Raw genomic sequence first — 12,820 nt, 5'->3', positions numbered from 1 at the left:
CACCATGTTGGGGGTTTAAACTTATTCTAAACTTTGTGTAGCTCCCCACCAATAATGCTCAGCCTTTCTGTCCCTCTTTTAAATGTAACTGTTTGTCCTGCAGAAGAGCAGCAGCTCCGAATCTCTCAGCGAAAGGGGCTCTTCAGACCTGAAGAAGAGTTTCGATGCAGTCGTGTTTGATGTACTTAAAGTCACCCCAGAGCAATATGCCGTAAGTCACGTATTTGTGTCTGCAAGGATTGTCGCCGCCTTTCAGCTCTGCATGCGTGAAGCATCAGCTGTAAAACGCTGACGTAAGCTGGATGTCAGGGGGAAATCAGGTCAGATTGTGGATCAGTAATAATTGATGATGTTTATCAGTGCCAGACAGCCGCAGATGAATTTCCCCCAGGCTGTCTTTGCACAATCTCTGTCAACTGTGAAAAGCACTTTGTGATGAATTAGCCTCCATTTATTGTGATGAGTGATGTTTCTCAGGCTTCTCTAAGGAATAACAGATGGGTGTATTCAAGTTTACAGTGTAATTATGTTGTATGGATTGTTTTAAATAATGCAATATTTACGGGATTTGTATGTATGTAATTTATTTAAAATGCACGGGATAATGACGGCCATTTCTTTACTGTGCATAACTTTGGCGCTTTATCTGCATTTGACCAGCAGAGGTCGCTCTTTATCTGTTTTCCCCCTTCGTTATATTCGTAACCAATTTTTATATATTTGTCCATAATTGTGTTGTCGCATAGATGTTTTACAAACCTTTGTTGTTTTGGTCTCCTCCAGGGCCAGATCACTCTCATGGACGTTCGTGTGTTCAAAGCCATCCAGCCAGAGGTGAGCAGCTACCAAGTTAATGAAGACAGAACTGTGTACTCTTTTATACACAGATGTTCTCAAAGGTCTAGGCTATCAAGAGCTATAAAAATGACACAAGGGCACATTATGTTGCAGTCAGATCCTCTTAGATTTCAGTTTTATGGTTTTCTTTGTGTTTTGGGTTTTTCCATCTACATCTGCTGGACCATCCATGTGCAAGGAGCCTCAAAAAGGCTTTTACTTTAGAATTCACCTTCTAAAGCCAAAGCTTTTGACCTTGAGGCTGACCTCACAACTACTGGATCAATGAATTATGAATTTAATATCAAAGTCTGATCTGTTTTCTTCTTTCAGGGATATTTTGTCGCAAGAGTCAAATGCGCCTGCAAATTTTTCCTTCTCTGACATTTTATGTGACAGCCTCGATAACATTTATATCTTCAATCCTGCAACACTTCTTGTTCACTGAGAACGTTGAGTCCACCCTATAGTGCATATGGAACTGAGATGGAAGTCTCAGGTTTATTTTTCACACAGCCATTTATCCATGTTTTGGAAATATATTTCTGTCCTGTCCTGCATCTCCAAGCACATTCTTTCATATGCATCCTTTAAGTCCAGCAGAGCGGTGCTGGAATAGAGTCTGTGCAGCTGTTTCCTATTTCCTGGTAATGATTTTGCCTTTTCAATTACAAAAGCAGTCTGGATCTGATTGTGGGACAGAGAATAAAACCGTACAATTTCTTAATATAAAGGTTTGGAGAAGGCAACGGTCCATGGACTTGTGACATTTACAGCGTAACAAAGGGCTTTCATCTAGAATTGAGTCCCACTGTCATGCGTGCACCATCGATCAGCAGGAAGGATTTATCTGCCGTTAGCCTGCAGAAGTTCAAATTTAAATAGATGATGTGTATAAATCTATGACCAGTTACCTTTCCTTAGTTCTTTCCTGACAGCTAATGTTTTATCAGTATTTACCTTTAGATTCAGCCAGGTACCTGCAGCTTTTACAGGTTAAAATGGACAAAATTTAGTATCTCTTTAGGGCTTTTTGTAGGCTGCTGACACTAGATCATCTGGAGCTGCCTGGGCAGTGCTCAGTGAGGCTGCTACTGCACATTAAATGCTCACTAATGCGTCCCCTACACCTCTGTTGGTGATGCTGTGTTCACGCATGGCTGCTGATCTTTGTTATGCACTTAATACACATTTCTAGACTTTGGGTTATAGAGAAACATGTTCCTGTCTTGTGTGTTCACCCAGCGAGATCCTGCGTACCACCAAGGTTTTTCTACATTTTAAGACTGCTGGATGAAGTGTGTTAAAACTATCCCAGAGCTCGGTGTTCCTCCGCATGCTGCACATCCTCGAGACGTTTCCCACGCTTGGCTCGGATCCACAGAGATGAGGTTTCGCTCTTGCGTGGAGCGGGGTGAGCTAACGGGGGCTCTTCCTGCGCTCGCTGTGCTCCTGTCTCCAAGCAGCGGCTGGGGAAAATGCTACACGGCTGAACAAAAGCACACTGTGGTTACGCTGTCCGTCTCCCAGCAACCTTTGCAGATGGATTTCCTGTGTATTTTGGTGTCTGCCTGTGGGACGTTTTCATGATTGATTTTTTTGCGATACTGCCCATTTTGGTCATTGTAATGATGCATTCAAGCATAGAAAAAGGGGCAAAATTGTGAGATTTTTATGCTGTGAAATATTGTCACTGTCAAAAATAGGCCCAGTTCAAGTCAACACAAGATATCACATCTTCGCAAGTTTTATGCTCAACTGGATAGGGAAATTTCCAGACGTTCTTCAAAGTGTTTTGGGGCCATCATGATTGGTCTTATTGCACAGTAACAAAACTCCTCACATTTTCCACCACGTTGCTTCCAGTTGTTTTCAGATCGGTGGTTATGTTGGTTTTTAAAATGATTTACTCGATGTATGGCTGCACGGTTGAGCCACTGCAGACAAACAAAGTTATCTTTGTCTATTTTTACTGCGCTGTCCAGATGTTGCCTTTACTTGGCTTAACTGTCCAGTACATCAGCTGCACAGTTGTTGCCGTTTCACCTCAAACTGCGGCCGTTTGCTCTTTAAAACATTTGAAATACTCAGATGTGAGCTTTATGGTCACAGTCATCTCACGTAATTAACAGACCGGCTCATTGGTTTTTCTCTCTTCCTGAATTATATTTTGTTTGTGGGAAGATTCTAATAATGACGCATAGAGGTTTTGAGAGAGATGAGAGATGCTGGTGCAGCCCACATTAAATCAAAGCTACAGCCTACCCGGATTTATTAATCTGTACCTTTAGAGGAATTCTACAGGGTTCAGGTAATAAAAGAGCTCTGGAAAAGTAATAATTTATCCAAAGTAATGGATGTAAAGCTGCTGCTGCTGCTGCTGGCCTGTGTGCTCAGGCCAGAGTCCCTAATTTTTCCCTACTTTTATTTACTTTAAATCCAACACTGACCAAACTCTTAAAAGTACCTTCTCCTCACAAATTGATTTTATTTGTTAGAGGAAAACAGCTATGTTCTCTGAGGAGGACTTGGACAAAGATCTGTTCCTTTGTCAGATTTATTGTGTTTGGATCCATTTTGGTTCCGTCTCTGCTTTGTCTCCCATCTGCACTCAAAACCCGAGGTTTTTTTTTTTTTTTGCTGTCTGAGCTCAGCAGGAATCTACGCTGCTCTGCAGCCATTCGGACATCTTTGATTCCCACCTAAAACAGGATTTAACCAGCTCGTGTTTAGAATTGAACATTTGCTGCGTCTTTCTTCCTTCCTCTCTCCAACTTCCTCCAGTGCCCATCCTCAGTCCTCCCTCCGTCTTTCTCCGCACTAATATTCTTTTGGATAGCTTTCGATTTTCCATTTACGCTTGAGCCCACAACGAGGGGCATTGCTGTAATGGCTCACACCAGGAAATTGCAGCGGTGGCGTTGTGGCTTGGCTGCTACCAGTTGTAGGGCTGTTTACACGGAGCACCTCACCATGTATTCGCTGGGTGGGTGTCTGTGTTTTGTCATCCCCAGATTCATTATCACACATCCTCTCCGTCGTGCTGAGGCTGATGATGTTGCTAAAGGAAGGACTCCATAAAGAGAACCTTTGAGCTGGCTATTAGAGGAAAATAGTAGCATTAAATTGTCAGTGGATGTTTTCAGTGATCCAGGTCGAAGAGAATCTGGGCTTAAGAGGATCCAGCTTGACTTGGTATTAAATTCTTATATTTCTATGTTTCACCTTGACTTCATTTAAACCCTGAGCTGTGATCTTGGTGGATTATTCTTGTTGTTTTATCCATAAAAATTAAGGTGCCGATTGAGTACCGATATATGCTAAAGTGTAGACACACCCCTGTTTAAGGGGCTTCCTTTTGAACATATATTGCATATTATCCTCTAATGTTTAATATGCTTTGGTGGGATTTGAGGCTTTTGAACCCAGTCTGCTTTGTTAGAGCCTGAGCTGATAAATCTGCCGTCAACCCATCAGTCATTTGCCTTTGCATCTTGTAATCTAATTACACGTGGAGCCAGGGTTGATGTCAGTTTTCCACATTTTAAATGTACAGTCCTAATAGTGCCGATAGAGCCTGCGTCTTGCATCTCCCCGTGGGCCCGCCGCTTTAATGAAAATGCTGCCCAGCCAGACCAGAACGAGGAAACGAGTGGCTGCGCGTGGTTTGGCAAAGTCGGCCCTCTCTGTTTTCCTGCGTGTTTTTTCGTTTGGGATTTGAAATTTTGTAACGAAGTTGTGTCATTAAAGGTTTTCCCTACACACTGGCCTGCTGTCAGGTTTTAGAGAAAAAAAGATGTCTGCAGTTTGTAATGCAAAACGAATCCGAAATAAGAGGTATAAAAAAACAAACAAAGGAAATAAAATCCGATTCGTTTCTGGATGGTTTTGCTGTTACTTAAAGATAGAACACAGAGACACTGGCTTTGAAAAATAAAGCAGAAATGACTGGGATAGACTAAAGAACTTCTGTTTCTGCCAATTTTCCGTTGCACTTTTGGCATTGGGAAGCGCTGTACCTGAATGCAGCACCTTGTCTTAGCAGCTGCATAAAAAAGTACGAGACATAGTTCTATCCGAAATTATTGAAACGGCTTGTTTAACTTGACCGACTGTTGCACACTTGAGTGATCCCGGCGGGCCGGACGTACCGATGGCTCAGGTTGTTGACATTGCCTGACCTTGGTGTGAAGACATCGGGCTCCATGTGCTTCTGGGTCATTATCTCCCTGGGTGGTCAGCCGAGGCTCCGGCCTGTCAACGTCTCACAGATACCAGCCTCTGATTCACTGTCACTTGTTTTAAGAAGACTTTAAATAAACACCGCGCGCTTCTTGGGATGGACAGGATCACCTCTCACCAGGATTTATCTCTGTTCTGTGTCGGGAATTAATCACTGAGCTCCAGGGGTCCTCGGCACACCTTTGTAGGTGGAAAGCAGAGGCTTTTCTTTCTTGCCAACACTAGCTTCACTTACTGTGAAAACTCTGTAGAATGACTTGGTGGAATTTTGAAGGCTAGAATGGGACATCACTGCAAAGCCGACTCAACCTCACAGCTTCATGCGCCGGTTCAACGGAAACTACGCAAACGTGTCTAGTTTTACTAAAAAGTGGCCCAGTGAAATTCAGAGCTTGAAATATGAGCTATTCCAAGCGGGGAAAGTAAGATCCAGCTGTTCTGTAGACTTTATGAAATGTGAGAGCAGAAACTCGGGAGGCAAACCCCGTTCATCGGCCTGATTTTTCACCTCAAAGGGAATGTTTTTCACGCCTGTGTTAATCATCTGAGCTCTTGCAAAAATAAAGGTCGGTTGAGTTGAAGTGCACTATGTTTTTTGGCAAGACAGATTTTAGACATACAGTATCTCTTACGTTAGACAGAAGAGTTACACAAACAGGTGTGTTGGATCAGCTGATTAGTAGACTGTGTGTGTCTCTCGCACGCAAACACACACACACACACACACACACACACACACACACTCTCTCTCTCTCTCTCTCTGCTGGAGCATTAATGGCTGGAAAATCACATGTTGTCTCACTTACCACACTTCACATATTTAACCCTGGATTTCCAGAGTGTCCCTGAACACCTCAATCAATCACAGATGGTTAAACGGTGAGATACACGCAAGCATGAAATTGATAATGCTGGTTAGCTGATAACCCCTGGGGTAATTAATCTTCAATACCACAGTTAAACACCAGCAACAAACCCACTGGTGTTCCTTCGCCGATTGCGTTAGTGTGGCTGCTGTTGATGGTTTATCTAGTGTTGTCAATGAGCGCCTCTTTCCTTTAAATCCTCCTCCTGACTCGGTAAACGGGATTCCCGACGCATCGCTGCACTCAGCTTTTTCAAGATGCTGCATCTTAACCCCTTCTGGTCACTGGACTCCTGGCCAAGAAATGCAGGCTGGAGAACTTGGAAGAGGTTTTGCAAGACAAGGTTGCTTTCAGACCGCTCAACCGGTGTGTGTGTGTGTGTGTGTGTGGGGGGGGTATTGTTGCAGATGCATTCAGCTGTTCATAATACCGAACCGCCTGGCAGAAATTAGGAAAAGAGATTATACAACATTTTTCCTACTGTTACGTCAGTGTCCCTGGCCTCGAGACAGCCTGCGGGGGCCAGATGAGGGCCCGGGTTTCCCTGGCAGTATCTGTGTGGTCTGCGTCTTTACCAGATCAGTGAGGTCAACGTCTGACACCAAAGTGGGAACAGCCTGGTGCAATAAAACCGGTTTGAGTACGAGCGTTTTGGATTATATATCCTATTTTTAAGATCCAATATCAGCACCTTACATTTTTAAAGAAGTGTGCTGGAATTACCACGAGCAGCTGTTGTTTCCACAGCTGCAGCTGTTTTATCGGACCCGTTATGAAAGATGTTCAGTGATTTATCGACTCATTAGGACGCCTGTAAAATACAAATGCAACAAAACTGAGTGAAATTAGATTGCTGTGTCTTACAGGCATTTATTGGTGTAGATTTTAAAAAAGGTAATTCAAAAATGGAGGGAAATGTTAATAGGTTACCAATACGTAGTAAAGCTCTGTTCACTGGTTTTGGTTTTTAAGCTATAAAATTTTCACATTTACAAGAATCTGTTTGTATTTTTCCCCAATGCCCTTGCAGTATTCTTATGTTTTATTTCTATGGCCACAGCTGTGACGGGAAGACACCACCAGCCTCATTTGTTATATCCTAAATGAATAGATCAAATTTCTTCTAGTTGTCTCGACAAGTCATGAAACTTCCTGGTGGTAGTTGTTTGATAAATGCTCCATTAGGACACATTGGCTACATTCAGCACTCTAAAAATGTTATCGCCTTGTTTTACAATGGCCCATTGGTTTTGTCTGGAGCTGCATGATTTAGAGCTGCAATTGCTCTTGATTGTATGTCGTGGCTGGAACAGCTTGGATCCACTTAACACAACTGTGACTTAGACGTGGAACAGTTAGGAGGAACAAGACAAAAATGTGTTTAAAGTTGGTTTAATGGAAGCTTATAGCAGTGCTTAGCATATTTCAAATGGTGTGTAATAGACTCTGGCGTCTGGAACGATCAGCTTTCTTTGTTTCACATTTATTCCTCTCCTTATTGAATTTAATGAAGCTTGAGTGGTTTGCCGTGGCTTCGACAGGCTCGATATTTCCTTGACAAATGCACACATGTCCTTCGTTTACCAGCATCTGTTCCAAGAGAAAACAGTTATAATCCAAACTAGACATGTAGAACACTCTTGAGGTCCATCAGCCACGATTGAAAATGAAAACGTTGTTCTGTAGCACCATCACTACAGCGCCGTGGTCAGATACGGGAATGGCGAGACCAATGGGTTCGTCTGTTAGAATCATTTATTAATTCGAAGATGTTTTTTATTCGATCTTTCGAGGGCCTTGTCTGCTTTCCTCTCCAGTTCCTCCCGAGTATCCCCTCCAACTGGAATGTTAACTCCATTTAGAAAAATGGCTTATACTTACAAACTTTACGGTGTGTGTGCTTCTGCACATAATGGGTTTTGTGTGTGTTTGTAGGAGCTGTCGAGTTGTGGCTGGAACAAGAAGGAGAAGCACAGTTCTGCTCCGAATGTCGTGGCCTTCACGCGCAGGTTCAACCAGGTAAGATCCATGCTCCCTCAGGGGAGAGGAAACGCTCCGTTACGCAGAATTGAGGAGTTACGAGTCTGCCTCGGCCATACAGGAACCGCAACATTACTGCTTCTCTTTGCATTATTTGCAAGCACTAAATCACCACCCTGGCTTGGTATTAATTACTTCCTGATGGTTCCATATCATAAACACAGGGTTGCACAGACTGAGATTTGTCTTTGGCTCGTTTTAAGTAATCTATGCTGGCGGGGGGGGGGGTGCTTGTTCTGTGTCTCTGTCAGGCTTTGAGATGCGCTTTGATTGAGGTACACACATTTCAGGTTAGAGGAACTGGAAAAAAATGAGCACTTTTACATTTACAGACTGCTGAAGATCTCTGAATGATCCTGACTCTTAAGTGAAGCCGTACTCGTCTCCCCTCCCGCCTGGATCAGTTTTCACCCAATTTTGGATGCCAAGCCAAAGAAAGCTGACTTGTCTTTTTGGCAGGAGGAAAGTTCAAAAGTAGTGTATATACACTCACCGGCCACTTTATTGGGGACCCTCTTCAGCTGCTTGTTAACACAAATAGCTAATCAGCCAATCATATGGCTGCAACGTCTACACTCCAACATGCACAAGTGCATTCAAACCGAGCATCAGAATAGGGAGGAACAGGGATTTAGGTGAGTCTGAACGTGACCTGGTTGATGGTGTCACATAGGCTGGTCTGAGTATTTCAGAAACTGCTGATCAACTGGGGTTTACAGAAAATGGTTTGAAAAAAGAGAAAATACCCAGTGAGTGGCAGGTGTGTGGATGAAAGTGTCTTGTTGAGGTGAGAGGTGAGGAGAACGGGCAGACTGGGTCCAGATGATAGAACAGCAATGGTAACTCGAGTAACCAACGGTCGCAACCAAGGAATGGAGCTGCATCTCTGAACGCACAACACGTCCAGCCTTGGAGAGAGTGGGCTGCAGCAACAGAAGACCACACTGGGGGCCACTCCTGTCACATAGGCTCGACAAAATGGAACAATAAAGACTGGAAATGTTGCTGGTCGGAATTTGACAAACAACATGGATCCATCCTGCCTTGTAGAAACACCTCAGGCTGCTGGTGGTGTTCTGGTGTGGAGGATATATTCTCACAGTTTGAACCCCTTGGTACTAACTTGAGCATCGGTTAAATGCCGCAGCCCACCTGAGTATTGTTGCTGACCATGTCCGTCCATGTCACCTCCAGTTGGACAATGCACCATGCCACCTAGCTCAGATCATCTCATGTTGATTTCTGGAATACGACACTGAGTTTTGCATTCTCAACTGAATAGAGCGGCTTTAGGATGTGGTGGAACGAGAGATTTGCATCATAGGTGTCCAGCCGACAGAGCTGCAGTGACCACATGATGTCATCGTGTTAATATGGACCAACGTCTCCGACGAATGTCTCCAGCACCTTGTTGAGACTCTGCCACGAAGAATAAAAGCAGCCCTGAAAGCTAAAGGGCCCCCACCTCCACCCTCTTACTATTAAGGTGTACCCAATAAAGAGGCCAGTGAGTGTAGCTCTCTTTAACATTAGCCAAGTTTTTTAATTTGACAGTTTACTTCAGATGAACATTTTAAAGAAACTTTAGTACTGATCATTTTTTCCTTTTTGCAGTAGAACATGAACTTTGTTTATTTCTGACTAGTGAAAGCGGGGCTCTGGCAGCTCCAGCTGGGGATTATGATGTGCTCATGAATGCAGCACCAAAGACATGAAATTCTGTCCAGAGATAAAATATCTCTCAAACCAGGATTTCTCCTGCATCCATCTTGGATGGAGTATGTCCTTCGTATGCCCAGTGACCTCATGGCTGAGTGGATTCAGAAGCTGCATTCGATATTAGGTTGGGTGGTGCTGCAGGGATTTTTGGGAGACGCGCCCTATCCACATTGAAATCGTATATCAAGGTTGACTGAGGAAGAAGCAGTGTGTTTTTGCTAACTTGCACCGTCTGGAGAGTTCTTTCTCAGCAGGATGAGTGCTGGAAGTGCCCCAGAGCACAGGTGCAAATCACAAAGCGTTTAACTGTCAGCAGGGTTTCCCCTTTTGTCCATGCTGTCATTCCTTTTTCCAGACGTCTCCTGACTGAGTGTAGTTGTGTCTGAGACAAGAAGGAGAACCGGGGGGGGGGAGAAGAAAGGTCTGGTAACGGTGGTCGCGTCTCAGACTGCTGCATGTCGGTGTCTCGGACATCATCACCATCACTGTAGACACATGCTCACGCACGAGACGGGCACCTACCGGGCTGTGGCGTGCGTGGAAGAATGTTAGAGGCGAATACAGCAAAAGAACACGGTGTGATTCTAGAGCGGAAAGCTACAAAGTTGTGAAGTGGTCAGCTTGCCTTCCGTGGTCTTATCAGAACACAATGTACAGACTGAAATCCCTCAAAGCTCTGCGGTGTTGAGGCTAGTCCCCCCCCCCACACCCCCCCCCACCCATCTCCCTTTCCTCTTTCCATTCCCTCCATCCCCAGAGCTCAAACTCTGATTAATTCACGGAGTTTCCTCTGTGTGTTCCCAGCATTCTCTCCAAAGAGACTGATTTCCGACATCAATCTCAGTCCAGCTCACGCTGGGTGCACGCGAACGTGCTCGTGCTCACGCTCTGGAACGACATATTAGGAGCTATGGTGCGTGTCTGTTGTGTAATCAGCTGGAATCATTTGGATTTTTTTTTTTTCCACCCCTTGTTTTCCCCCTCAGAACCCGTTTTTAATCGTCTCTAATGGAGCGTTCCTATTTGCGGTCTCTCCAGTGCATCCTTGGTTTTTCCTCACAGTGGCTCCAGTAACTCAGAGGCTGAAGATTTAACGAGACACGTTTCTTCAGAATTCTTGTGTGCCAAAGAATCTAAAAATGACATTGAAATGTTTATCTGGGTTTTTTGTTTTTGCGTTGCCCCGTTGTGAATTCTGTGTTTTCCCCCTTTCCTAGACAAGTTTCTGGGTGGTGCGGGAGATTCTCCACGCGCAGACGTTGAAAATCAGAGCCGAGGTGTTGAGTCTCTACATTCGCACCGCCAAGGTACACGCAGCCGCGGGCTCCGCCTTGTTGTGTGTTTGAGTGTTGTCCCATCAAGCCCAGGTTAACGCACCGCACCTTTTTCCAGAAACTGTGCGACATGAACAACCTCCACGCAGTCATGGCCGTCATATCTGCGTTACAAAGTGCTCCCATCTTCAGACTTAGCAAAACCTGGGCGGTGAGTGTATTTCCCTGATTTCAGACAGGTTTATTTAAGACTGTTTTTTTAAAAATTGTTATTTTTGAGCTTGAATTGAAGGATGCTCTCAAAAGAACTTTGAATGCTGGCCTTATTGGCTGCTGACTGATTAAGCACTGACACATTCCTTTATATTCAATCTTTTCCTTCCACAGTTACTAAGTCGTAAGGACAAGTCATCCTTTGACCGTCTGGCTTTCCTCATGTCCAAAGAAGACAACTACAAGCGTCTGAGGGACTTCATAAGCACTCAGAGCATGGTCTCCTGTATTCCGTACTTAGGTAGGAAACAAATAGAAACACGTTTCCAGACAGCAACAAAGTTTGGAGGATTCTTAACTGGCAGCTGATCTTTATGGGCTTTTCGCAAATCCAAAGGTTGTTTTTAGGGAACAACATCTTCCGGGTGTATGGAAACAGAGTTTCTCTAATAAATGTTTCTGGAGTTATCTCATCAAGTGCCCTCATGTGAACCCCAACACAATATTCATTTTCAACATTTTCAAAAATCAAGGGTTTCTTTTTGACTAATTACATGAAAACACTGAGATTTCTCAGGAGGAGTGACACATCATTCGCTGTAAAATTACTCATCTTTTGGTCTTCAGCCTTTCTTTATCTTTGGCTCCTCAGTGCACTCATATCCTCTTATCATAAGAATTTTCCTTTCCAGTCTTCACTTTGAGCAATGTTGTAACTGCTGTTATGTGTGAACGTTGATGCACAGTGAGCTCAAAAGGGGAGTTATAGTGACAGAAACATCCTAAAAATGCAGCTCCTGTATATTGGAATCAAACTGCCTGCACATGCACGTTTGCCCGTATGTGCTCACATGTGTGCCCACCGTATTGTGTGACTCAGAAGGAGACTTCTCTTCTTTGGGTCCTGAGTTGTAACCAGTGCAACCAGTTTGTTGTTCTGTTTCACCGTTGGACATGAGAGAAGGACGGTGTTCCAGGGCCAACCGCTCGTCCTTGTAACTGAACTGAGCCAAGCTGGCACACGAAAGAAGTGAGTGGGCGAAAGAAAACCACAGCACTTGTTCCAGTGACCCATTACCAACATAAGGGCCGCGTGTTTGTAACACTTCAACTCTGGGGGCTTTTCCTTATGTGAGGGCACAAACGTGCTTCTTAAGACTTGCTATTATAATTATAATGGTCATAGTTTTGAGGGCTGGAATTACATGTTGGTCTGCCCTGTCCGACAAATGAGACATGAATTATACATGTGTGTGTGCTTTTGTGCATGCCTTTGTCAACTCTGACCTGCCATTAGGTTTGAGGGACACAGCTCCCCCCTGTCTGCTCCCCCCTCAATACAGGGCCAGTCTGTTAAATGCCCAGATGAGATTGTTCCTGCTCTCTAGCCAATCATTCAAGGACAAAGAGCCTACAGAAACATATGGCTCCTGTGTGACACCACACACACACGCACACACACACACACACACACACACACACCCACACACACACACACACACTTATATGATCCCTCAGCTCATTGTACCCCCATCAGTGTGTGTAAGGCTGCGGTTTACACCTTCATGCATCTGCATCTGTGTCACTGCTTTGTAAATGGTAGAAGGTTTTATTCTTTGCTTGATGTGT

The 12,820-nt window shown here is 44.3% G+C and overlaps 1 protein-coding gene across 4 annotated transcripts in view; it reads left to right on the top strand.

The window, feature by feature from the left end:
* Positions 1-12,820, top strand: part of ralgps2 (Ral GEF with PH domain and SH3 binding motif 2) — a 46,207-nt gene that overhangs the window by 13,104 nt on the left and 20,283 nt on the right. For all 4 annotated transcript variants that reach the window (XM_003974029.3, XM_011614736.2, XM_011614735.2 and 1 more), the window contains exons 4-9: positions 104-211; positions 784-834; positions 7,881-7,964; positions 10,922-11,011; positions 11,097-11,189; positions 11,366-11,492. In XM_003974029.3, coding sequence (XP_003974078.1) covers positions 104-211; positions 784-834; positions 7,881-7,964; positions 10,922-11,011; positions 11,097-11,189; positions 11,366-11,492 — 553 coding nt within the window. The remainder of the gene's footprint in view (positions 1-103; positions 212-783; positions 835-7,880; positions 7,965-10,921; positions 11,012-11,096; positions 11,190-11,365; positions 11,493-12,820) is intronic.

Source organism: Takifugu rubripes, chromosome 20, assembly GCF_901000725.2.
Source record: "Takifugu rubripes chromosome 20, fTakRub1.2, whole genome shotgun sequence".
Lineage (NCBI taxonomy): Eukaryota > Metazoa > Chordata > Actinopteri > Tetraodontiformes > Tetraodontidae > Takifugu > Takifugu rubripes.
This window is presented reverse-complemented; position numbering and strand designations above follow the sequence as displayed.